A 27,884-nucleotide genomic window follows, 5' to 3' on the forward strand; every position below is an offset into this window, starting at 1 on the left:
GAAAGGGGAGGTGAGCTTTGTCAGGAGGATGTTTAGAAAGGTAGTCTTCTGTGGCAGCATGGCCATGAGCATGGAAGATCTTGGTGTATAAAGACGTCACATCCATAGTGACCAACAAGGAGTCTGGAAGTAATGGGACAGGAACTGTGGAAAGATGGTGAAGGAAGTGTGCAGCTCTTTAATGTATACCCAAGCCATTGAATCTTTAAACTTGACATATACATTTCTAATCTGCAGCATAACAGTTTAAGTGAAGAGCAAGAGGCACAAGGCACTAGGCTTGGGATGGTGAATCAATCAACACAGTAATCATGACGTCCCATGATGATGAAGCTCCCACATTGTTGGCTATGTTTTATGTGAACATAAACAATATGCATTGTGTGTGGTTTCTACTGCATGCTTGCTTTTCACTATGAATCATTTTGCTGTGGTTTAGAAGGTTCTGATACTTAAAATATGTCACTGAAAAGACTTCGTTCACCAAGTGATAATCCTTTATATTGAGGTGTGCCAGGAAACAGCCAGGTACTGGAGTTACTGCAGAAAACTTAGTTTTGTGAGGGGCAGAAAGACTATCTAAATAATCATGAACTGTCACCAAAAAATCAAAAACTCTTTGATTTTATGTAAGAACAGTAGTAAGTAAGAAGTGTTATTGTAATAATTTAATGATGCAGATGTGAGCCGTAACAATTCCAAGTCATCTGGATAAAATAATATACTTTCACCATCAAGACATGTACCACACATGATTTCTTTTTTTCAAAAATTTTCTTACATGTGTCGTTTAAAACACACTATCCGTTCTTAGACAACATTTTTGAAGAAAAATGTTATTAGGATAATACACAAATAAATTTTTAGTAAACATAAAATTTCTGCTTTAAATTTCCAGTTCAATGTCCTTAACTGTGTTCAAACTTCTCAGAACAACTTAAATACTTACTGTAAACTCCTGACAATGTGTAACAAGCTTGAGCTATTCTTCTGGTAACATTTCCAAACAGATAAAAATTTTTACAAAATTGGTGTGCCATTCCCAAAATAGCTTCATAATCAGATATAAATTTTTCTGTTTAACTAGACAGCACAGAAACTCCTAAATGCATTTAGTGAAATCAATTTTTCACGACGTTTTCAAATCTCAAACATTAATATTTACACTTCATTCCAAAATAGTATTAAATTTTTCAAATGTAGCTAACCTTCAGTTAGGAAGCATAACAACCCAAATAGTACAAAATATCCATTTCCATATACGGTTTATCAAACAAAACAGGATGAAATACAAGCACATCCAATGCATAATCTTTAAGTAATATTTTGAATCAAAAACATTAGACTGCATATTCCAACTCAGATCAGCAAAGTATTTTTCAAACAGAGACAAAATTCACCCACAAAACTTTCTCAAAACCTAAACAGATTGGAAATATGTTGTACACCTGTAGTGTTATCTGAAGAGTGAGGTGCCAAAGCAAGATCAGTACCTTGCAATGCACCTACAAGAAAATACAATCATTCCTACCTGCATCAACGAATAAACAGAAATGTTTCACTACACTGCCACAAATGATGTTCTACTTATGGCTGAAAAATTTGAACTCTCAGACATTGCAGAAATCAAAGTTTTCACTCACACTCTGTGAGACTTCACTCAAGGCCTCACAAGATAATCTCAGCGTATTAAATTTTCTGTAATTAATCATTCTAAAATACAGTCCAAGTCGTCAATACTAAGCACTAAATCTAGGCAAAAGCATCTACCAATCACAGTTCTACATTAAAGTTTCAGCCTGGATTACACTATAATTAAATAATTATTAAATGTTTAGAATGCATACGAGGTCTGTTCAGGAATTTTTTTGAACTTTTGTAATTTTGCAGCAATGGTGTGTTGGAGCAAAATGTGATTTGTATCCCTGCACACACACCTGTGTTTGACATGTAACTGCTGGAAGTTTCATTGTTGTACTCTGTTAGTTATTGTTCAGTGCTGTATTGAGTAGAATGTTGTGTCACACCGTTAGTGAATTTTGAAATGGCTGAGTTAGAGGATGTAGTGGAACATCCTCCTCTAGCATTACTTTTCCTCAACACTAGTTGTCAATACCAGTATTATTTTTCAAATTTTGGACAGGTCAATATTATCTCAATTGCTTTTCTGAAAACTTTCATATAATTTTATACACAGTATGAATATAATAGAGGGAAACATTCCACGTGGGAAAAATATATCTAAAAACAAAGATGATGTGACTTACCAAACAAAAGCGTTGGCATGTTGATAGACACACAAACATACACACAAAATTCAAGCTTTCGCAACCAACGGTTGCTTCATCAGGATAGAGGGAAGGAGAGGGCAAGACGAAAGGATGTGGGTTTTAAGGGAGAGGGTAAGGAGTCATTCCAGTCCCGGGAGCGGAAAGACTTACCTTAGGGGGAAAAAAGGACAGGTGTGTATATATATATATATATATATATATATATATATATATATATATATATATATAGACACACACACACACACACACACACACAGAGAGAGAGAGAGAGAGAGAGAGAGAGAGAGAGAGAGAGAGAGAGACACAAGCAGACATTTGTAAAGGCAAAGAGTTTGGGCAGAGATGTCAGTCGAGGCGGAAGTACAGAGGAAAAGATGTTGTTGAATGACAGGTGAGCTATGAGTGGCGGCAACTTGAAATTAGCAGAGGTTGAGGCCTGGTGGGTAACGAGAAGAGAGAATATACTGAAGGGCAAGTTCCCATTTCCAGAGTTCTGACAGGTTGGTGTTAGTGGGAAGTATCCAGATAATCCGGACGGTGTAACACTGTGCCAAGATGTGCTGGCCCTGCACCAAGACATGTTTAGCCACAGGGTGATCCTCATTACCAACAAACACTGTCTGCCTGTGTCCATTCATGCGAATGGACAGTTTGTTGCTGGTCATTCCCACATAGAAAGCTTCACAGTGTAGGCAGGTCAGTTGGTAAATCACGTGGGTGCTTTCACACGTGGCTCTGCCTTTGATCGTGTACACCTTCTGGGTTACAGGACTGGAGTAGGTGGTGGTGGGAGGGTGCATGGGACAGGTTTTACACTGGGGGCGGTTACAAGGGTAGGAGCCAGAGGGTAGGGAAGGTGGTTTGGGGATTTCATAGGGATGAACCAAGAGGTTACGAAGGTTATGTGGATGGCGGAAAGACACTCTTGGTGGAGTGGGGAGGATTTCATGAAGGATGGATCTCATTTCAGGGCAGGATTTGAGGATGTCGTATCCCTGCTGGAGAGCCGCATTCAGAGTCTGATCCAGTCCCGGAAAGTATCCTGTCACAAGTGGGGCACTTTTGGGGTTCTTTTGTGGGAGGTTCTGGGTTTGAGGGGATGAGGAAGTGGCTCTGGTAATTTGCTTCTGTACCAGGTCGGGAGGGTAGTTGCAGGATGCGAAAGTTTTCAGGTTGTTGGTGTAATGGTTCAGGGATTCCGGACTGGAGCAGATTTGTTTGCCATGAAGACCTAGGCTGTAGGGAAGGGACTGTTTGATGTGGAATGGGTGGCAGCTGTCATAATGGAGGTACTGTTGCTTGTTGGTGGGTTTGATGTGGACGGACGTGTGAAGCTGGCTATTGAACAGATGGAGGTCAATGTCAAGGAAAGTGGCTGGGATTTGGAGTAGGACCAGGTGAATCTGATGGAACCAAAGGAGTTGAGGATGGAGAGGAAATTCTGGAGTTCTTCTTCACTGTGAGTCCAGATCATGAAGATGTCATCAATAAATCTGTACCAAACTTTGGGTTGGCAGGCCTGGGTAACCAAGAAGGCTTCCTCTAAGCGACCCATAAATAGGTTGGCGTACGAGGGGGCCATCCTGGTACCCATGGCTGTCCCCTTTAATTGTTGGTATGTCTGGCCTTCGAAAGTGGAGAAGTTATGAGTCAGGATGAAGCTGGCTAAGGTAATGAGGAAACATGTTTTAGGTAAGGTGGCAGGTGGTCGGCGTGAAAGGAAGTGCTCCATCACAGCGAGGCCCTGGAGGTGCGGAATATTTGTGTATAAGGAAGTGGCATCAATGGTTACAAGGATGGTTTCTGGGGGTAACAGATTGGGTAAGGATTCCAGGCGTTCGAGAAAGTGGTTGGTGTCTTTGATGAAGGATGGGAGACTGCATGTAATGGTTTGAAGGTGTTGATCTACGTAAGCAGAGATACATTCTGTGGGGGCTTGGTAACCAGCTACAATGGGGCGGCCGGGATGATTGGGTTTGTGAATTTTAGGAACAAGGTAGAAGGTAGGGCAGAACTCTGGAGATGGGAACTTGCCCTTCAGTATATTCTCTCTTCTCGTTACCCACCAGGCCTCAACCTCCGCTAATTTCAAGTTGCCGCCGCTCATACCTCACCTGTCATTCAACAACATCTTTTCCTCTGTACTTCCGCCTCGACTGACATCTCTGCCCAAACTCTTTGCCTTTACACATGTCTGCTTGTGTCTGTGTATGTGCGGAAGGATATGTGTGTGTGTGTGTGTGTGTGTGTGTGTGTGTGTGTGTGTGTGTGTGTGTGTGTATGCCTGTCCTTTTTTCCCCCTAAGGTAAGTCTTTCCGCTCCCGGGATTGGAATGACTCCTTACCCTCTCCCTTAAAACCCACATCCTTTTGTCTTGCCCTCTCCTTCCCTCTTTCCTGATGAAGCAACCATTGGTTGCGAGACCTTGAATTTTGTGTGTATGTTTGTGTTTGTTTGTGTGTCTATCAACATGCCAGCGCTTTCGTTTGGAAAGTCGAATCATCTTTGTTTTTAGATATATTTTTATACGCAGTATGTTAAACTTAAAACTACAATTTACGAAAAGGAATTACTTTATGAAAAAAATTTTAGTCTCAATGTTACAATCGATAAGTACTAGCTCTGAATGTACAGTTAAAATAATTTTTTTTTAGAAAATTTGAAATTGCAAATTATTGTTACACTTAAAATTTCTATTGTTTATTATGCAATCCTGTACCATTTACTATGTCTATTTCTGGATTCATTTATTAAATAATAATTGAAATTAATAATGTAAATAAAACTAGTAGGAATTCAGTTGTTATGAAAAATTTTAAACCCTTTGGAATAAGGTTATTTCCACAGTGTGTGGGAGACGTAGGCACACCTCTGATGTGATTGAACATATTTTTTGTGCAAACAATGTAACTTCAGGTTTTGAAATGTGAAAAATCAAAATACTGTACGATACACAAAAATGTGAGGAAATATACACTACTGGCCATTAAAATTGCTACACCAAGAAGAAATGCAGATGATAAACAGGTATTCATTGGACAAATATATTATACTAGAACTGACATGTGATTACATTTTCAGGTAATTTGGGTGCATGGATCCTGAGAAATCAGTACCCAGAACAACCATCTCTGGCCGTAATAACGGTCTTGATACGCCTGGGCATTGAGTCAAACAGAGCTTGGATGGTGTGTACAAGTACAGCTGCCCATGCAGCTTCAACACGATACCACAGTTCATCAAGAGTAGTGACTGACGTATTGTGATGAGCCAGTTGCTCGGCCACCATTGACCAGACGTTTTCAGTTGGTGAGAGATCTGGAGAATGTGCTGGCCAGGGCAGCAGTCGAATATTTTCTGCATCCAGAAAGGCCCGTACAGGACATGCTACATGCAGTCGTGCATTATCCTGCTGAAATGTAGGGTTTTGCAGGGATCAAATGAAGGGTAGAGCCACGGGTCGTAACACATCTGAAATGTAACATCCACTGTTCAAAGTGCCGTCAATGCGAACAAAAGGTGGCTGAGACATGTAACCAATGGCACCCCATACCATCACGCCGGGTGATACGCCAGTATGACAATGATGAATACACGCTTCCAATGTGCGTTCACCGCATTGTCGCTAAACACGAATGCAACCATCATGATGCTGTAAACAGAACCTGGATTCATCCGAAAAAAATGACATTTTGCCATTCGTACACCCAGGTTCATCATTGAGTACACCATCGCAGGCACTCCTGTCTGTGATGCAGCATCAAGGGTAACTGCAGCCATGGTCTCCAAGCTGATAGTCCATGCTGCTACAAACGTCGTCGTACTGTTCGTGCAGATGGTTGTTGTCTTGCAAATGTCCCCATCTGTTGACTCAGGGATTGAGATATGGTTGCACGATCCGTTACAGCCATGCAGGTAAGATGCCTGTCATCTCGACTGCTAGTGATACGAGGCCATTGGGATCCAGCACGGTGTTCCGTATTACCTTCCTGAACCCATCGATTCCATATTCTGCTAACAATCATTTGATCTCAACCAACGTGAGCAGCAATGTCGCGATACGATAAACCGCAATTGCGATAGGCTACAATCCGACCTTTATCAAAGTCGGAAACGTGATGGTACGCATTTCTCCTCCTTACACGAGACATCACAACAGCGTTTCACCAGGCAATGCCGGTCAACTGCTGTTTGTGTATGAGAAATTGGTTGGAAACTTTCCTCATGTCAGCACGTTGTAGGTATCGCCACCGGCGCCAACCTTGTGTGAATGCTCCGAAAAGCTAATCATTTGCATATCACAGCATCTTCTTCCTGTCGGTTAAATTTCGTGTCTGTAGCACGTCATCTTCGTGGTGTAGTAATTTTAATGGCCAGTAGTGTATTTTCAAGAATCAGACCCCTAGACAAGAAGAACTGGAACCATCTCAGCATGACAAGCTAATAAACTTCAAAGTTCATTGTAATCTTTGCTCCTCTCAAATCATCATAAAAGACTTTAATGTGGACAATAGATGGATGTAGGAAGGAGGGAATAGATTACAAGGAGCAATGCGTCTGCATTAAATTTTGTGTGAAACTTACAAAAACCTTTACAGAGGTACCCCAAATGACACAGGAAGTGTACAGCGATGAGTGCCTGAGCTGTAGTCGGTGTTACGAATGGTTCACATTTTTTAAAAGTGAATGGATGGAAATTAAATATGACCCTCGTTCAGGATGCCCTTTGACATCTATCGACGATGCTCATATAAGGAACGTCAGTGAAATTGTGCATGCCAATCGATGACTGATTGTCTGATAGATTGCAGAAGAATGTAATATTTCAGTAGGATCGTATCATTAAATCCTGATGCATCATCCAACATGAAATCATGTCGCTGCCTCATCTTCTGTACACCCTAGACGTGGCTTCTGCGGACTTTTATCTGTTTCCAAAGTTGAAAACACCATTGAAAGTGAAAGGACGAAGATTTGCAACAATAGATGAGATAAAAGAAAATTTGCTCGCTGCTTCCAAAAGTGAAAAGAGTGCTGGGAGCGATGTATCAATTGTGGAGGAGAGTAGTTCGAAGGAGACAATGCACAATAAGTAAAAGGTAAGCATAGAAAAATTTTGTGGAAAAAGTTTCAGAAGTTTTCGGACAGGGACTGAAAGGCTAGTTACAAATTGTATAGAAACCAAACAGCAGTTATTAGTTGAGGGGCATGAAAGGGAAGCAGTGGTAGAGATGGGAGTGAGACAAGGTTGTAGCCCATCCCCGATGTTGTTTAATCTGTTCAACTGTAAACCTCTCATAAAGTTCAAAAATCATAATTATCAAGATATGAAAAAGTCTTTGAATTTTCTGTAAGAGGCAGAATCTAGTTGCGTTACTGTTGCTTTTCTGGGACACATTACTGTATCAGGAGCTCTTTTGGTCTTTTCAGTAATACCTTCTTTGCTACCTTTTCCATTTCATTCCCATGATTGTACTTAATGCTGCTGTTACATCTTAGTTATTTTCTTCTTTAAGCCTAATGTTAAATCAAAACTGTTTACCTATTGAGCAAGAGTAAACAAAACTTTTCTTACACAGACTACAAATATTCTTTCCTTCAGTGCAAATGTTAAATCAAAATGACTAAAACTTTCATCAGAATAAAACATTCCATGTGAGTAAACCTCATTTGTTATAATAACCCAATGTTCTTTTGAATTGATTTTAAGCTGTTCACAAAATTCTGTCTGATACTTCTCCCCGAACTTTAATTCCTACTCCAGATTTTTCTTTGGTTTTTCCTACTGCTTCAATGTACAGAATAAACATCATCAGGGATGGGATACAACCCTGTATCACACCCTTCTCTACTACTGCTTCCCTTTCATGCCCCTCAACTCTTTATAACTGCTGTCTGGTTTCTGTACAGTTTGTAAATAGCCTTTCACTCCCTGTAGTTTATCCTGGTACCTTCAGAATTTCGAAGAGAGTATTTCAGTCAGCATTGTCAAAAGCTTTCTCTTAAGTTTACAAATGCCACAAACGTATGTATACCTTTTCTTAACCTATCTTCTAAGATAAGGTGTAGGGTCAGTATTGCCTTGTGTGTTCCTACATTTATCTGGAATTCTTACTGATCTTTCCTGAGGTTGGCTTCCATCAGTTTTTTCATTCTTCTTCTTCTTCTCCTTCTCCTTCTGTAATGAATTCGTGTTAGTATTTTGTAACTATGACTTATTAAAGTGATAGTTCGATAATTTCCACACCTGTCAGCAACTGCTTTCTTTATAACTGGAATTAGTACAATCTTTGTAAAGTCTGAGGGTATTTCACCTGTCTCATACATCTTGCACACCAGATGGAAGAGTTTTATCATGGCTGGCTCTCCCAGGGCTATCATTAGTTCTGACAGAATAGTGTCTACCCCGGGGGCCTTGTTTTGGCTTAGATCTTTCAGAGCTCTGTCAAATTCTTCTTGCAGTATCACATCGCCCTTCTCATCCTCATCTACACCCAGTTACCTTTCTTTAATATTTCCTTCAAGTTCATCTCCCTTGTATAGAACCTCTGTGTACTCCTTCCACCTTTCAGCTTTCCCTTCATTGCTTGGGACTGGTTTTCCATCTGATCTCCTGATATTCGTACAGCTGCTTTCCTTTTTCCCAAAGGCCTCTTTAATTTTCCCGTAGGCAGTATTTATCTTTCCCCTAGTGAAATATGCTTGTAGATCCTTACATTTGTCCTCTAGCCATTTCTGATTAGCCATTTTGCACTTCCTGTCAGTTTAATTTTTTAAACGTTTGTATCACCTTTCACTTGCTTCATTTGCTGCATTTTTTAATTTTCACCTTTCATCAGTTAAATTAAATATCTCTTAAGTTACCCGAGTTTTTCTAGTAGGCCTTGTCTTTTTACCTATTTGATTCTCTGCTGCCTTCACTATTTCATCCCGTAAAGGTATCCATTCATCTTCTCTGTATTCCTCTCCCCTGTTCTAATGCTCCTTCCAAAACTCTTAACAGCGTCCCGGTACCATATGATTTTTCCAGTTTCTTCAGTTTTAATCTACAGCTCATAACCAATAAACTGTAGTCAGAATCCACATCTGCCCTTGGAAATGTCTTAAAATTTAAGATTTGGTTCCTAGATCTCTGTCTAACCATTATATAATCAGTCTGAAACCTTCCAGTATCTCAGGGTCTCTTCCATGTATACAGCCTTCTTCCATAATTCTTAAACCAAGTGTTTGCAATGATTAAATTATGCTCTGTGTGAAATTCTACCATGCGCTTCCTGTTTCATTCCTTTCCCCCAGTCCGTATTTGCCTACTATATTTTCTTCTCTTCCTTTTCCTACTGTCGAATTTCAGTCTTTCATCACAATTAAATTTTCATCTCCTTTAACTACCTGAATAATATCTTTTATCTAATCATACATTTCTTCAATTTCTTCACCATCTACGGAGCTAGTTGGCGTATAAGCGTGTACTACTGTGGTAGGTGTGGGTGTGGGCTTTGTTTCTATGTTGGCTATGATAATGTGCTCACTATGCTGTTCATAGTAGCTTACCCGCATTCCTATTTTCTTATTAATTATTAAACCCACTCATGTATTACCCCTATTTGTATTTATAACCTTGTATTCATCTCACCAGAAGTACTGTTTCTTCTACTACCAAACTTCACTAATTTCCACTATCTAACTTCAACCCAGCCATTTTCCTTTTTAAATTTTCTAACTTACCTGCCCAGTTAGGAGCTCTAATATTCGATGGTCTGGTCTGTAGAATGCCAGTTTTGTTTCACCTGATGACTACATCCTCCTGATTAGCCTATGTATGTCCATCTTTTCAGAGATGATTGTGGGACTCAACTGTTCGATACAGGATGTCAAACCGAACACCTTTCAGCCATCTAATTGCCAAACTGTTATTTTATTTGGCTACCAGTATCAGCGATTTACTACAGTCGGCAGATGATGGTTGAAGTAACCATTGTATCGACCAGAAATCTACAGATACCAGTATTTGAATGGTGGCCCCTACTTTGACTGGAACTGAGGTTGAAATCTTCCTGCACGTCTGTGAGGAGGCCTGAAGGTGGTGTAGTAAATTGCCAAAACTGGTCGCCAAATCAAATAACAGTTTGGAAATTAAATGGCTGAAAGTTGTTTGATTTGACATCCTGCCTCCTTCTGAGTAGTCCTTGCCTGCAGTTCCACATGGGGGACTATTTTACCTCTGGAATATTTTACCCATGAGGATACCATCATCATTTAGCCATATAGTAGAACTGCATGTCCTCTGGAAAAATTATGGCTGTAGTTTCCCCTTGCTTTCAAGTGTTCGCAGTACCAGTGCAGCAAGGCCATTTGGGTTGGTGTTACAAAGTGAAATCAGTCACTCATCCAGACTGTTGGCCTTGCAATTACTGAAAAGGCTGCTGCCCCTCTTCAGGAACCACAAGTTTGTCTGGCCTCTCAACAATTACCCCTCCATTGTGGTTGCTTTTATGGTACGGCTATCCATATCACAGAGGCACACAAGCCACCCCACCAACGGCAAGACGCGTGGTTCATTGGGAAGGGGGGGGGGGGAGGGGGCAGAAACATAACACATAAATGAGTTTATTTATGCTGCCTGCACTAAACAGTTGAGTTATACGTGCTTTGATTGCTGTAGGGTCTTCTGTTCTGCTGAGTTATACACAATGATAGTAATTTTCTGGATACAACCAAATAGTCTTGAATGCTGACACACTTATAGAAGTCACTGAGTATTAGTAGTGTATAGTCCTGTCATGCTACATTTGAAGCATTGTCCTCACTGCAGTCTTCCACATTAATATTGGTAAGCCTATAGGTGCACGGTATTGGGTGAACTCTGAATTACGGTTGCTTAAAGGGATGGACTGGCCTATGTGCACCGCTTGCAATGAGGTAATGTGGATTTGCATCCTCTGGTGGTTGGTAGGAGTGGTGCCCCTTGCCGGAGATGGTGAGCAATGTAAGGGCAGCCTTGCCTGATGACACGATGGTTGGAGATTTAAAAGTGTAATTTCTTGACTTGGTGTGAGTGGTGTACAGTGTATTGGGTGTGGTTGCTGAAGATGCTATTGATATTACATTCCCTCCTCCCCAAATTCTGCACCATTGTCATTTTAGTGAGAGTGTGGGTGATGATGGGTTGGAGAGGGAGGGGGGGGGGGGGGGGGGCACACAAGGATACTGCTACTAATGGTGTTGGCTGTGGTATGATGCCAGATGGCACCAGCTAACCCATGTCCCAACATTTATCTTGTGAACCAATGGGAACATCTGCCAAAAAGCTGAAGGTAGGATGTCCATCCAACAGCACAGGTAAGTGCAGCGTTGGCACTGCTAATAGTGTAGAAAATGGTACAGCTGGTGCAGGTTCAATGACTGTGGCTGCCATTGCTACAAATGGCGATGGGTGTGGTGCCTGCAGCAGTGGCTGCAATAGTGGGCATGGCTTGATCTCCATGGCAGAGTCGTCTGAATACTCAAGCACCCAGATGTGAAGCATCAGCAAGTGCTGCTTAGGGGCAACAGGCTGGGTTGCAGGTAGCATGACAGAGAACTGGGAGAGGATCACTATAATCATGGAAACAAAGTCGGTCATGGTGCAACCGATGGATGCCAGATGCGCTGTGACTGATATAACGAGCGTGGCCAGACATGTGAGGCATGATGTCAGATTACCAGTTGTGAGGCTTGTTATAGACACAATAGAAAACTTTTCCTTCATGTGGAATTTTGATTTGAAGTCAACATTGGAAACAGAGTGGCGAGGGTGAAAGAGATGCAGCAGAGTGCAGTGGTGATGACTATATAAGAGTTCTGTGGCAGAGTATTGTGAGCAGCCATAGTGTGATAGGTGCTGAAAAACAATAGTACATTTTCCTTCGAATTCAAAGTGTGAAGTTTTGACATCTGAGCCTTGAAAATGCAAATGAAAGGTTTGCCTTCACCATTCAGTTGAGGAAAAAATGATGATATTCAGATATGTTGAATTTCATTTTGTTGACAAAATGTTCAAATTCTTGCAAAGGAAATTACAGACAGTTGTCTGAAACAATTGTAAGTGGCAAATCTAAGCAAAAGACTGAAGCGAGTGCCTTGATAGTGCTTATGCTAATAGTTGAATGCACTGGAATGACAAAAGAATATTTGCTTTATGCATCCGTAGTAATGAGCCATCTTGTGTTCTAGAAAGGATCAGCAAAAGCAAAATGGATATGCTGCCAACCACCATAGTGCTAAGGTCAACTGAAAAATTCTTGGTGGAATGCTGCCTGGTTATGCAGTTTTCATGGCAATGGGTGATCATGGTGATCATGTGTTCCATTTGTTTATCCAGCCCAAGCTATGTACAGTGCTGATGCACTTGCTGCCTAGTTTGAACTATTCACCAGTGACATCTATGTAACAGTTTCAACACCTCTTGTTGCCAAGATGTGGGGATCAGGACTTGCATTTGTTCATAAAGAGAATGCAGTGACATTACATCATTCTGGAGAGAGAGGCTGTTGTGTTGTGCGTTGTATTGGCAAAATACTTCATCTAAGATTGACTCTGGATTATGAGACTAACCCATCTGAATGTAGCATTTGGGCACTTGTAGTCGCTGATAACATTCAGTAGCCTGTGAAATCCTCCAAAAATTGATGGGAAAAGCTTGCAGTGATTGTGAATCAGAATGATCAGTTTGAAGATAAGAAAATTCTGATGTAGTAAAATTAGGAACATTTCCAGTAAGTAAGCAAGACAGAGCACATGTGTTTGCATGCTGTTCTGTAGTGTGACAAAAAATTTCATGTTGATAGTTGGAAAGAAACAGTGATGAAATTGCAGCTTCTGTGGTGTACAATTAGATACACCTTTGACCCAATGACAGAGCAGTCAGGCAGATGAGTCATATGATAAAATTCTCTATCATACAGATTTTGGTGAAGTCTTGTGTCACTATAAATTATGGTTGAAGCTTCCTTTTCCCTATGACTGTAGCTGACTTGGGCTTTGTTCAACATTTTAGAAATGAATGCCAACCTTGTGAGATAAAAATACCGCTATTCCATGGGAATATCTGTCAGATACAAGCACTACTGGTTTTTATGGATCAAAATACGTAAGATGTGGGTGACTAAGTAATGCATGTTTCAATTTCTGAAAAGGTTATTCCTTGTCCAAGGATTTAAAAGGAGTATTTTTACTTCATAGGTAATGCAGAAGGGTGGTGATTTGTGGTGTATTTGGAACGAATTTGCTATAGTATGTCAATTTGCCAAGATCATCATGGAGTTGTCATACATTTGTAGGAGGAGGTAAGGGTAAGGTCTGTGTGGTTTTTAAACTCTTAGTTGAGGGATGAGCACTGTGTTGTCAATGAATTGCCACAAGTTTGTTTCATTATTGAAAATTGAACATTTCTGTAAATTACACCTGAGTCCTGCATCAGTTAACACCTTAAAAAGAGATTCCAAATTTCTGAGATGCTGTCCCAATATTTGTGTGGATACAATGATATCACCTAAATAATTTGAGTAGGACAGGACTTTTGACATCACTTGTTCAAAAAAACTTGAAATAATGCATGAGCTCATAGAGGAGATGTTGAAGACAAGGATTGGCCAAATCATTTTTGAAAATAATCAACCATCTGCTAGGTGATCCATAAGCTAGTCATAAGTGGAAGCAGATAGGAATCAATCACTGTTTGAGCTTAAACTGTTGGGACAAAGTCTGATCTTCCCATTTGTATTTCTTGTGATCATATGGGGAGGTGTCCACCGACTTGCAGAAACAGGTTTCATAACCCGATTTTATTCTAATTTGTGGAGTTCAGAAGCAACTTCATCGTGAATGGAATGGGGCATTGAACGAGCACAGTAAAACCTAAGTTTTGCATTGTCCTTGAGCATAATTAGGTGCAAACATTCTTTGCATTTCCCATTGTGCCATCGAACAGATGTCCATATTTTTCACACATTCCTGGAATACAGGCATGGGAATGTTGCATTCAATAGTGTGCACATTGTCCTGAATATAGCGACTGAATAACTCAAAGGCATCCATGCCAAAAATATTGGGACTAGAATGTGAATGAACTACTGCGAAAGACACTGATATAGTATTATTTCCATATTTTGCTTGCAAAGTACATATTTGAGAACCAGAGACACTTCCGCAGTTTTAGGCTGTGAGGTACAACCATGAGTTTTGTAGCTGAAGGTGTCCCAGTTGCTCATAAGCATTTTGATTAATCAATGTGAATGAAGCACCAGTATCTAACTGAAATGGGGTAGATTTATTGCAAATATGCAGAGAGATGAACAATTTGAATGTCCCTATCTGTTCTGACTTGTGGAAGACTTTCATCATCAAAGTTGCGACTGATGAAGTATTTAGCTGTACATCTGTTCGAAGAAAGCTTGGTAGAGTGTGGCAGGTTTTGCACTGGGCATTTCATTGTGCAGATATGTTGCTTTTGTCCATAGATCCTGTGTCGATTGCCAGGATGAGTGAATACAGATTCAGAATGAGAGATCATATTTATTTCCACTTTCTCAAATCAAGATTTTCGTGAAATAGGATTTACTTTTCATTGCATTTATATGTGCCCTTTCTACATGTCTCCTGATTTATGGCAGTGTCGATATTCCATGTGGTTTTCGTGGTCATGTGTTACATAATATTTCAAACAAGACATCAGTAGGTTTGATTTAGCCGAGGAACTGGCTGACTGTCCCATGCCATATTCATGTTGTTGATTGTATTGGCGGTTTTTGTTTGCTCTTCGACACTGTGGCCACTTTGAGCTATGTGCAGTCAGTATTGCAACAGCAGGCACAGTAAGTCAAGTTCTACAAAGTCTTGATCTTCCTGAGCATCAGTTACTTTAAGCATGTCATGGAGGCCAGAATTGTGATGCTTTATAATTCCAGTGTGTATTCTGATATCAGCAAGGTTTTGAAACATGGCATTGTGAAGCATTTTGTCTTGAAATGAGACTGTGTGAGAGCAGTTCCTAGTGATGCACTTGAGTTCAGTGGTCCTTTCCTTACAAGGTTGATTATGATGATAAAGCATATAAAAAATTTGAACTGAGCAGCAGCTACACGAATTTGTGCTTCAAAGAAGTCATTGAGTTTGCTAACAGTGTCTTCATAGGGTAGGGAATAAAACTCTGAGGGAACAACTTTGGACACAATCAGAAAATATGCAGTCCCTCCCATAAAAGAATAAGAGCATTATCATTCACTTGATATGTTGTATGCTGTTAATTGTTGTTCTGGCTGCAGGCAGTACTCTGTGTGTTCCTCTTGTCTGGCATCAAAAGAGCAGCAGGGAGGAGGTGGTGCAACCTGGCCATTGGTAGTGTGTGCTTCAGTTATTGGGGTTTGATGAGTTTGTTGCACATTCATCAATCTGCCAATAGCAGTGAGCAAGGAGCTAATTTATTGGCTTTGAAACTGAATAAGTGCACTGAGGGATTTCTGTCCGCAAGGTGCCATTGCATACACAAATTTAAGATACTCGAAATACAGATAATCAAACAATGGAAAATACAGGATGGAATGTACAATATTGTGAAAAAGAAAGTTGCTACTCACCATATAATGGAGATGCTGAGTCACAGATAGCTGACAGTCTTTTTGTTGCCCCTATCTGCGACTCAGCATCTCTGCTGTATGGTGAGTAGTAACTTTCCTTTTCACAATATTGAAATACAGATAAGTTCTACACACACAAATACTATGAAAATATTACTGATAAGTCATTGAGCACTGCCATCAACAGCTGATGTCCATTGTACTGTTAATTCATGTGGCCAATAAATATGATCTGACATGTACAGAAAAGGTAACACATTAATAAGTTTATTTACACTATGTACAATTAATAATTGAGTTATACTAATTGTGAATGCTGTAGGTTCTTCTATGCTGATGAATTATGTACAATGATAGTAATGATTTAGATAGAACTAAATAGTCTTGAATGCTGGTACACATGTATAAATCTCTGAATATTAGTGATGTTTAGTAATGTTGTGCTACATGGGCTGTATTGTGCTTACTGCAGTCTTCCACACTAAAGCTGATAAGTCTTTTGATGCACAGTATGGGGGTGATTGTGAACTACAGTTGGTTAGGCCAGTATTACACTATCAAATTTCTGTGTCAAAGATTTGATCAAAGATGTGATCAAATATTAGTAAAATATATTTGACAAAGATCTTTAACGTGGCACTACAAAGGGGTATTACACTGTCATATTTTTTGTCAACGTTCAAGATGGCTGACAACAACTTGTTATTAACCGCAGCAGTTGCATGTACCACAATTGCACTGTGTGCACCTGCAGAAGAGAAGCAGGGGAAGAAAAGGAAACGTACCTTGGTGAAGCCATGGGTTTTATGACAACACAATAAAAGCATTAAACAAAACTTGTTACGTGAGCTTATAGTGGAGGATGTCCAGTCGTACATCAATTACTTAAGACTGGATGAGCATACATTTCTGTATGTGCTCAGTGAAGTGTATCCTCATATCACAAAGCACAGTATTCACTTAAGAACTGCTATATCTGCAGAAGACAGGCTCAGTGTAACACTTTGATTCCTTGCTACAGGAGAGGGTTGGGTTGGGTTGGGTCAGGTCTCCAATCTTCTTAACCTATTTTTGTATTCGGGGTGCTCCTCACCAGCTTTATACGTCTCTATTAATTTTGTAGTTGTCAGTACACACCAATTGTATTTCCCAGCACTGTTTATAAAAACACTACAGATGACAGACGCTGCAGCAATGCCAGTGCTCCACGTGGTAACATGTCACATTGCAGTGAACAGAAGACAAGTGACTTCTTTGATCAAATCTACAGCGAGGCCCTAGATTTGATCAAATATTTGATGACATTTGACAAAGTTCCCTGTTACATCATCAAATTTCTTTGTCCAATATCTTTGTCAAATGTCTTTGCCAAAGAAATTTGATAGTGTAATACCGGCCTTAAGAGGGTGTGCCAGCCAATCAGTGTCTGTAACAGTGATGTCATGCGATTTGACTATCTGGTGGTGTGTATGCATGGTGCCCCTCATTGGAGACACCAAATGATCGAAGGATGGCTTTACCCAGCGGCAATTTAAAAGTGCCATATCTTGTGTAGCTGTGAGTGGTGCATGGCACACTGGTATCGTAGTTGATGAAGATGCTGTCGATACCGCAGTAGTCACCAAAATTATCCCAAAATACATAGAAAAAATGTATGATTATAATTAGAGGGACAACCTAATATTAGAAGTGCATGCATACTCTATCATTTGGAAATTGTGAATTTAATTATAGAGTAGTGCAAAAAAATGTGCATTTTTCAGTTCACTAGGAATTAATTTCTTCTGAGAAGACTTTTTATTCAGTTACCATGTCAAACTACAGAATCCTCTCTTCCCTCTCTCTGCCTCCACCACTTTCTCCCTCTCCCTTAAGCTAGCCAGGTTATGAGAAATTGGCAAGGGTTGCTACTGTAAGTAGGACTATGTCCAGTAAAGCAATGTTAGATTTAGGCCTACTTTTGAATTGTAAACTGCCTTACTTAACAACTAACATACTTAGATAAAAAAATCATAAAACAACAAGAAGTGCTGACAAAAATCATGTGTCAATGTTAAGTCACTGAAGTTTACTGTAGAATTTTTCTATATGGACATATGCATCCATTCCAAAAATTATTAAGGGAATTTCATCTTTGTCCAGAAAATAGTAATTGGAATCCATAGCTTTTAATTTTGAGGCAGCAGCTGTATAGTGCAATTTGTTAACGCCACCTCCCTTTACACTAACATCCCTAATGTTGGTGGCCTTACTGCTAGTGAATACTACCTTTCCCAAGTCCTGATGGATTCCAAACCAACCACCTCCTTCCTAAACGTCGTGTCCAACTATATCCTCACCCACAATTACTTCTCGTTTGAAGGCATTACCTACAAACAAATCTGCGGTACTGCTATGGGCACCTGTATGGCATCAATTATGCCAACCTATTCACGGGCCATCTAGAGGAATTCTTCCTAAAGCTCCAGAATCTTAAACCCCTCATCTGGTTCAGATTCATTGATGACATGTTTGCGATCTGGATTGAGGGTGAGGATATCCTATTCACATTCCTCGGAACCTCAACAGATTCTCCCCCATTTTTTTCACCTGGTCCTACTCAACCCAACAAGCCACCTTCCTAGATGTTTACCTCCACCTCAAAGTTGGCTACATCAGTACATCTGTCCATATCAGACCTACTAAACACCAGCATTACCTCCACTTTGACAGTTGCCACCCGGTCCCTACCAGGAAGTCCCTTCCATACAGCCTAGCCACTTGTGGTTGTCACATCTGCAGTGATGAACGGTCTCTCTCGAAATATACCGAGGGTCTCACTGAGACTTCCACAGACCGTAATTATCCATCCAACCTTGTACAAAAACAAATCTCCTGTGCCCTATCTTTCCAGTCTCCCACCACTTCCAAAAGTCCCACTGTCTGGTCACAGAGGAACATTCTCCTCATAACTCAGTACCACCCAGGACTGGAGCAACTGAATTACATTCTCTGTCTGGGTTTCGGCTACCTCTCGACATACCCTGAAAGGGGAAATGTCCTGCCCACTATCCTTCCCACTCATCGCACATGGTATTCGACCAAAACTACACAATGTACTCGTCAATCCCTACACAACCCCTGCCCCCAATCCCTTACCTCATTACTCATACCCTGTAATAGACCTAGATGCAAGACCTGTGCCATACATCCTCTAACCATGAGCTACTCCAGTCTGGTCACAAACATCACCTACCCCATCAAGGGCAGGGCTACCTGTGAAACCAGTCATGTGATCTACAAGCTAAGCTGCAACCACTGTGTTGCATTCTATGTGGGCAAGACAACCAACAAGCTGTCTGTCTGCATGAATGGCCACTGACAAACTGTGGCCAAGGAACAAGTGGACCACCCTGCTGCTGAGCAAGCTGCCAAACATGACATCCTTCATTTCAGTGACTGCTTCACAGCCTGTGTCATATTGATCCTTCCCGCCAATACCAGATTTTCTGAATTGTGCAGGTGGGAACTTTCTCTGCAATATATCCTATGTTCCCGTAACCCTCCTGGCCTCAACCGTCGTTAGTCATTGTTGTCACCCATTCAGCCCCTTCCCTGTTCCCATTCCAGCACTACAACACCCTCATTCCACCATCGCACCCAGTCTTTTTACTTCTGTCCTTTTCTGCTGTCCCCCCCCCCCCCCCTCCGCTCCCCTTTCCACCTCTCCCCCACCCTCCGTCTAACCTCTCAACTGCACGTAGCTGTCCTATCCTCTCTCCACCTCATCCCTGCATGCTCCCCAGCAGCACTTCACTGCCCCCATCCCCTACCCTACTATCCCTCCTCCTCCCCACCCCAGCCTCCTCCTTACCCCCATCCAGTCGCCACTTTTTTTTTTTTGTGTGTGTGTGTGTGTGTGTGTGTGTGTGTGTGTGTGTGTGTGTGTGTGTGTGTGTGTGTGAAGCTTTATTTTTGACAGTCTTTTTGTTGTGCCTCTCTGCAACTAAATATCTCCATTATATGATGAATAGCAACTTTCCATTTCATACTATTGTTATTTTCCTTTTAGGTTCATAGAGAAAGATGTAAAGGTAATCAACAGCTGCTCTAAAAATTAAATTTGCAACACTGAATAAATTTGTGTGTTTATACTAATACCTTATGACATTATACCATGTGTTTAAATCTAGAGCATAAGGTTGCAATTTCTTACATAGAGCTTCCAGAGAGTGTTATGTGGAAGTGCTTTGAGATAGTGGTGTAATTCTTGTTCTCCGAATTACTTAGGTGTTCTTCTTTTTCTTTCAGCATGGGAAGCAATATACCAACAGAAATTGTCTGCTCTGGATGCTGTCGAAATGGGCTGCACAGTGTGTGAGGAAGAACAGTGTGATGGAACTGTTGGTTTTGGTGGAAGTCCAGATGAGAATGGGGAAACTACATTAGATGCCATGTTAATGGATGGGTAAGTTGAATTTGATAGAGTATCAAGTGTTTCATCTATTCTTAGAAAAGAATCATCTACATCTATATGGATACTCCACAAATCACATTTAAGTGCCTGGCAGAGGGTTCATTGAACCCCATTCACAATTCTCTATTATTCCAATCTCGTATAGCGTGCGGAAAAAATGAACACCTATTTCTTTCTGTGTGAACTCTGATTTCCCTTATTTTATTATGGTGATCATTTGTCCCTATATAGGTTGGCATCAACAAAATATTTTCATGTTCAGAGGAGAAAGTTGGTGACTGCAATTTCATGAGAAGATTCTGCCACAGTGAAAAATGCCTTTGTTTTAATGATGTCCACCCGAAATCCTGTATCATTTCAGGACAAATGTAGTGAAAGCAGTCTTTTTAGGATGTCTGTTGCACTTTCTAAGTGTCCTGCCAATAAAACACAGTCTTTGGTTAGCCTTCCCCACAACATATTCTGCGTGTTCTTTCCAATTTAAGTTGTTCGTAATTGTAATTCCTAGGTATTTGGTTGAATTTATGGCCTTTAGATTTGACTGATTTATTTTGTAATTGAAGCTTAATTGATTCCTTTTAGCACTCATGTGGATGACCTCACACTTTTTGCTATTTAGGGTCAGTTGCCAATTTTCACACCATACAGATAGCTTTTCTAAACCATTTTGCAATTTGTTTTGATCTTCTAATGACTTTACTAGTTGATAAACAACAGCATCATCTGCAAACAACCTAAGGCAGCTGCTCAGGTTGTCTCCAAAATAGTTTATAGAAATAAGGAACAGCAAAGTGCCTATAATACTACCTTGGGGAATACCAGAAGTCTCTTCTGTTTTATTCAATGACTTCCTGTCAGTTACTACAAACTGTGACCTTTCACATAACTGATGATATTCCATAAGCACACAATTTCACTACAAGCCTCTTGTGTGCTACAGTGTCAAAAACCTTCAGAAATCCAGAAATACAGGATCAATTTGAAATCCCTTGTCAATAGCACTCAACACTTTGTCTGAGTAAAGAGCTAGTTTTATTTCACAAGAACAATGTTTTCTAATTCCATATTGACTGTGTGTCAATAGACCATTTTCTTCAAGGTCATTCATAATGTCTGAACACAATATATGTTCCAAAATTCTGCTGCATATCAACATTAATGATATGGGCCTGTAATTTAGTGGATTATTCCTACTACTTTTCTTGAATATTTGTGCGACCTGTGCAACTTTCCAGTCTTTGGGTAAGGATCTTTCATTGAGTGAACAGTTGTACATGATTGTTAAGTACAGAGCTATTGTATCAGCACACTGTGAAAGTAATCTAACTTGTATACAATCTGGACCAGAAGACTTGCTTTTTTAAAGTGATTTAAGTTGCTTCACTGCTCCAAGGATATCTGCTTCTACGTTACTCATATTGGTACCTGTTCTTGATTTTAATTCTGCAATATTTATGTCATCGCCTTTGGTGAAGGAATCTTGGAAGTCTACATTTAGTAACTCTGCTTTGGCAGCACTATCTTCGATAGTATCTCCATTGCTATCATGCAGAGAAGGCATTGATTGTGTCTAGCCGCTGTCTTGCTGCTGGTGAACTTCACATATGGCCAGAATCTCTTTGGATTTTCTGCCAGGTTTCGAGACAAAGTTTGATTGTGGAAACTATCATAAGCATCTCGCATACATTTTCTGGGTATGGGCTTGGCGACCCTGGGTTCGTGGGGACTGGTTAATGTTTCCAGTCCCCCTTCACCGTAAGCTCTGGGCATGCTTCAGCAACCACTGTGCGGTGCGGTGGTGGAACGTTGTGTGTCTCAGGGAACAGGGATCTTGGTTTGACCGCCTGGATTGCGAGGATGGAATAAACCTCTATAAAGAAATCCCTCAATCTCAAGGTGTGCTGCACGCTGATGAGATGCATAGCTGTTGAGGTGGAACAGTCATTAGCGGGTGACCTCTGGGGAACCTGTCATACCTCAGTTGTATAAGGCTTGCTCAGGCACTCGGGGCTCTGTCTAAGTGGACCCTTATTTCCCTAGCTGCTCGTGAGACTGAAATGGATCCTTTGAAACCCTCCTTTCCTCTTCCCAGTGGAATGGGTGGGCCACTGGAAGGTACTAACACCTCAAATAATAAGAGGGCTTGGGTAGCTAGCCCTCCATATGCGAGAGTAAGGCAGCACACAGCATTAAAGAGTAAAATAGCACAGGATGGTAATCAGAATGTGTTTTTGTTACTAAAAAGGAAAGAAGGTAGTTTCGAGAAGGCCTCGCCTTTTTTTATGCGGAAGGGCTTAGAAGGAATTTCTGGGACTTTAAATTCTGTAAACCGGTTGTGAAATGGGATGTTGTTGGTTGAAATATCCAGTTCCCAACAAGCTGTTAACCTACAGAGTGCCAAGTGCCTGGGTGAATATGCCATTGATACAGAGCTCCACAGCACTTTGAACTTCAGCAAAGGTGTTGTATCATGTAGGGACCTCATCGATCTACCACTTGAAGAACTGAAGAGTGAATGGGCTCTGGAGGAATTGTTGATGTTCAGGATGTTATGAAAAGGGTAGATGGAAATCTGGTGAAATCTGACTCCTTCATTCTTACCTTCAACACCCCCAAACTCACAGAGGATCTCAAGGCAGGCATTCTTCGCCTAAACGCATGGCCGTATGTCCCAAACCCAATGCGCTGTTTCAAATGCTAGCGTTTTGGGCATACAACCCTCGGGGTGTAAAGGAGAAGCAACATGTGGAAACTGTGGTAAGGCTGCTCATGAAGGAGTTGGTTGCTCGTCTCCAGCTAAATGTATCAATTGCTATGGAAAACTCTCAGTTTGGAGTAGGGCCTGCAGAATCTTTCTAGAGGAATGCAAAGTACAGGAAATAAAAACAACTAAGCGTATTCCATATGGTGAGGCCAAAAATATTTGCAAGTCCATGCAGCCTCCCACGTTTGCTACGTCTTTTGCATCCATTCTTCAGAAGCCTACTCTGAAATCTGATGCCTCTACGCAAGTGGAGGTGGCGAGTGTTGGCACAAACACCTGCACATGTCAGTGCATCCGCAAGGCAGCAAGTGTTCCAATGCCTGTAGCCTGTAGCCCCCCCTCCCCACCACCCATTACAACAGCAGACAAAGATACAGTGGCCAACTTGAGTGAGCCCCAGGCACCGCCTGACCGCCTGAGCCTGTTTAGAAGCCCAGCAAGGCCATTACCACTCCTCTTCCAGCTCAAGCAAAGCCCCTAAAACTGTGAAAAGCTACTGTAAAGCAGCAAAAGCAGGTAAAGTCAAGTGGTAAACCATCCGACCATGTCAATCTGATTCTACATGATGTTTCACCTGACTCTTCCTCAGAGCTGATGATGTATGAGGGATGTGTGGGGCAATCATCTCGACCCACGACAGCCTCTCCACCTGCTCCAATCTCTCCACCCTGGCGGAGAGACAGGATGAAGGTGCTACGCCCGCGATAGATGGTTCCCATACTTCAATGGAATTTGCAGGGCTTCAGGGCACATGTGGAGCAACTTCGTCTACTATCTCAGAGTAGACCACTGTGTCTGTGGCTGTGTCTCCAGGAGACCCTTTTTCCATCAATCACATACCTCTGAGCTTTGGAGCTATGTCCACCACAAGGAAGACGACAGAGTGGAGAGAGAACTAGAGGAGGAGTCGGTATTTTCATCAACACAGACTACTACTCCTCCCTCTCCCCTTTACAACGAATTTACTCATCATCATCAGTTATCTGCTATATTAGCAGGTCCTTTGCCTCTCCATTTTCTGCGATCCATTGCTTCCTTCTTAAGGCTGCTGTATGTTGTACCGTCCATCATGTCATCCAGTATCTGGAATCTCTTCCTTCCTCGCTTCCTTTTCCCTTCTACATAACCTTCTAAAACTGTTTTTATCAGTCCGTCATTTTTTTCTTAATATATGCCCAATCCAATTTCTTTTTCTTCTCTTTATTACATCTAGTAACTGCCTTTTCTCTCCCACTCTTCTCAGTACCTCTTCATTTTTTACTCTGTCCATCCAACTTATTCCTTCCATCTTCCGCCATGTCCAGATCTCAAAAGCCTCCAGCCTTTCTCTGTCTTTTTTCCTCATAGTCCATGTTTCGGCGCCATATAGAAGAACACTCCATACAAGACATTTTATGAGTCTCTTTCTGAGTTCTCTGTCCATACCGCTGCAGAAGATTCTCCTTTTCTTATAAAACGCCTCTTTTGCCATTGCTATCCTTGTTTTAATTTCTGTGGTGCACTTCCAGTCGGTGTCTATTCTGCTTCCAAGATACTTAAAATTTTGCACCTGTTCTAGTTTTTCTCCATTCAGCACAATTTTTAGTTCCTTATTTCCTCCTATTGCCAATACTTTTGTTTTATTTGTGTTAATTTTCATTCCATATTTTTTTCCGTTAGTTGCAATGGTGTCCACCAAATCCTGTAATTCTTTTTCCCCTGTGGCTAGAAGGACCATGTCATCAGCAAATCTCAAGCACCCTACTCTTCTTCCTCCAATTTCTACTCCTTTGTCATCTAATGAGCATTGGTCAATCATATTTTCCAAGTACAGGTTGAAAAGAGTAGGTGATAAACAGCATCCTTGTCTTACTCCTTTCCCTAGTCTGATCCAGTTTGTACTTTCTCCTCTCACTTTAACTGAAACTTTTTGATTAAGGTACAATGAGTTTATAAGTCTTCTGGTTTTCCAGTCCACTCTCTTTTCCCTCATAATAGTCGCCAGCTTGTCCCAAACCACATTGTCAAATGCCTTTTCTAAATCGATGAAGCACATATATAGGTCTCTTCCTTTTTCAATAAACCTTTCTCCTAAGATTCGTAGGAGCCCTATTGCATCTCTGGTGCCCGTATTCCGTCTAAAGCCAAACTGCTCCTCGCCGAGATTCTCCTCTATTACTTTTTCAAGTCTTTTATTAATTATTCTTAACATCACTTTGGCTGCATGTGAAATGAGGCTGATTGTCCTGTGCTCGCTGCATTTCTTGGTTCCTTGTTTTTTCGGCAATGGAATCATTACTGTTGTCAAAAAGTCCTCAGGCCATTCACCACTGTCATATATTTTATTACATAACCTCAATATTTCTCTTATTCCATTGTGGTTCAAGCATTTTAGTATTTCTCCCGGTATTGTATCTGTACCTACTGCTTTGCCATTTTTCATTGCAGCAATAGCAGACTTTACTTCTTCCATTATGATGGTCGGTCCTTTCTCTTCATCACTTACACTGTTGTGTGATTCAAGTTCCAGAGTTTCTGGTTTGCTATTTGTGTCATATAGCTCTTTTATATATTCTTCCCATCTCTGGAGGACATCGTCACGATCTTTATACACTACCTCTTCGTCTTTACTCAAAATTTCCATAGTAGCACTTCCTGCTCTGTTTTGTTCCCATTTCCCGAATTTACTAGCAGTTGCCATATCATTGAACTTGGATCTTCCATTGACGATATGTTGCCTTTACTTGCCACCACATGATACGCTCGATGAGGAGGCTCTCAATGACCTACTTACACAGCTGTCCCACCCGTTCATCCTCTGTGGTGATTTTAATGCACACAATGTACTCTGGGCCTCTGGAACTACCTGCCCTGGGGGAGAACAGTTGAGAGGCTTCTCATGTCATTGTCTGCATATCTGCTAAATATGGGACAGAGCACTCACTTTTGCATTGCAACTGGGTCATTCTCTGCCATCAGTCTCTCGCTTTGCTCTCCAGCCCTTGCTCGCATGGCCCAATGGGAAGTGGTCACTGATTTGCATGGCAGTGATCACTTCCCCATCTGGATCCACTTGCCAGATGGGTGGAACCCGACAGGAAGCCGCTGCGATGGGTGCTCCATAGCGCAGATTGGACACTTTATGGGAAGGTAGCCCAGTTTGAAGATTGTGCCGATGTTGAGGAATGGGTGGATCATATTACCAAAATGATCCACCATGCTGCTGCAGCACCCTTTCCACAGTCCACGGGACAACAGAAGAGGTTCCTTGGTGGTGTGACAAATGCCACTCTGCAATCAGGACTAGGCATGCGGCTCTACATAGGTTCAAGTGTCTGCCAACTGCGGAAAATCTTGCAGGCTTTTCGGTGGCGAGGGCAAAGTGTTGCCGGATTATTCAAGAGAGCAAGAAGAGGTTGTGACAACAGTTCTTGAACACCACTACTCATTCCACAAAGAGTTTTGTTGTATGGGAGACCATCAGGCAAATTTCTGGGAGAGGTGCGAGGTGCCCCATGGCTGCTGTAATGGGGAATGGAACTCTCCAAACGAATCCGCGAGACATTGCCCAGACGATGGCAGCCTATTTTGCCACAGTTATTGCAACCCCCAGTCAGGATCCAGCTTTCCAGCACCATATGGCGGTTGATGGGAGGGGGCAGTTTGGATTTCCAGTTTGCCTCTGATGAAGATTACAACTGCCCATTCTCCATGTGGGAGCTGGATTCTGCATTGTCTGCGGCTCGTGACACATCCCATGGTCACGATGGAATCCATTATAGTATGCTGCGGCATGTCACCAACCGAAACAAAGGTACACTCCTCACACTTTTGAATGCTGTTTGGGCATCAGGTCACTATCCCGACTCATGGCATGAGGCCATTTTGATTCCTCTTTTAAAACCAGGGAAGGACCATATGCGCCTGAGTAGTTATCGCAGTGCTGCCCTCATTAGCTGCCTGGGAAAGTCCTTGGAGCAGATGGTCAACCACTACCTGGTGTGGATGTCGGAATCCAGGCAACTCCTTAGTCACTTTCAGTGTGGGTTCAGGAGGTATCGCTCCACCTTTGATAACCTGGCCCTCCTGGAGGTGGCTATACAACAGCCTTTCCTGCACCGGCATCACCTTTCAAGTATATTTTTTGACATTGAGAAGGCCTACAATACTACTTGAAGGCATCTTATCCTCGAGCAGCTTCATGACTGGGGTTTTTGTGGTTGTCTTCCCATTTTTATTCCGTCCTTTCTCTCACCACAGCATTTTTGATACCGAGTCAGTGATGTCCTGTCTGATCCCTTTGAGCAAGAGAACAGTGCCCTTCAAGGTAGTGTTTTAAGTGTGGCTGTCTTTGCCATAGCTGTTAATGGTGTTACATCAGCAGTGCAAAGTCCTGTCCAGTGTTCTTTGTTTGTGGATGACTTCTGTGTGTTTTTCTCCTCTTCCAGCCTTGCCATGACAACATGTCAGTTGCAGCTCACACTCTGACATTTGGATGAATGGGCGCAGAAGGATGGTTTTTAGTTTCCAACTGAGACGTCTGTGTGTATTCTTTTGAACCGTTCTCATTCCATTTTAAACTTTCGCAAGTTGAGGATGAGGGACGCTGTTCTTAATTTTACAGACATAGTAGGGTTTCTGGGCCTTATATTTGACAGCAAACTTACATGGTTGCCACATCTTAAGGACCTAAAGAAATGGTCTAAGGTTGAAAGTATTTTAAAATAATCTTAGTCACACTACATGGGGAGCAGACAGGACTTGTCTGCTCCAGTTGTATA

At 41.5% G+C, this 27,884-nt stretch overlaps 1 protein-coding gene across 1 annotated transcript in view; it reads left to right on the top strand.

The window, feature by feature from the left end:
• Positions 1-27,884, top strand: part of LOC126412044 (N(4)-(Beta-N-acetylglucosaminyl)-L-asparaginase-like) — a 174,853-nt gene that overhangs the window by 48,627 nt on the left and 98,342 nt on the right. The window contains exon 2 of the mRNA XM_050081424.1: positions 20,195-20,351. Coding sequence (XP_049937381.1) covers positions 20,195-20,351 — 157 coding nt within the window. The remainder of the gene's footprint in view (positions 1-20,194; positions 20,352-27,884) is intronic.

This window comes from Schistocerca serialis, chromosome 7 (genome assembly GCF_023864345.2).
Source record: "Schistocerca serialis cubense isolate TAMUIC-IGC-003099 chromosome 7, iqSchSeri2.2, whole genome shotgun sequence".
Classification (NCBI taxonomy): Eukaryota; Metazoa; Arthropoda; class Insecta; order Orthoptera; family Acrididae; genus Schistocerca; species Schistocerca serialis.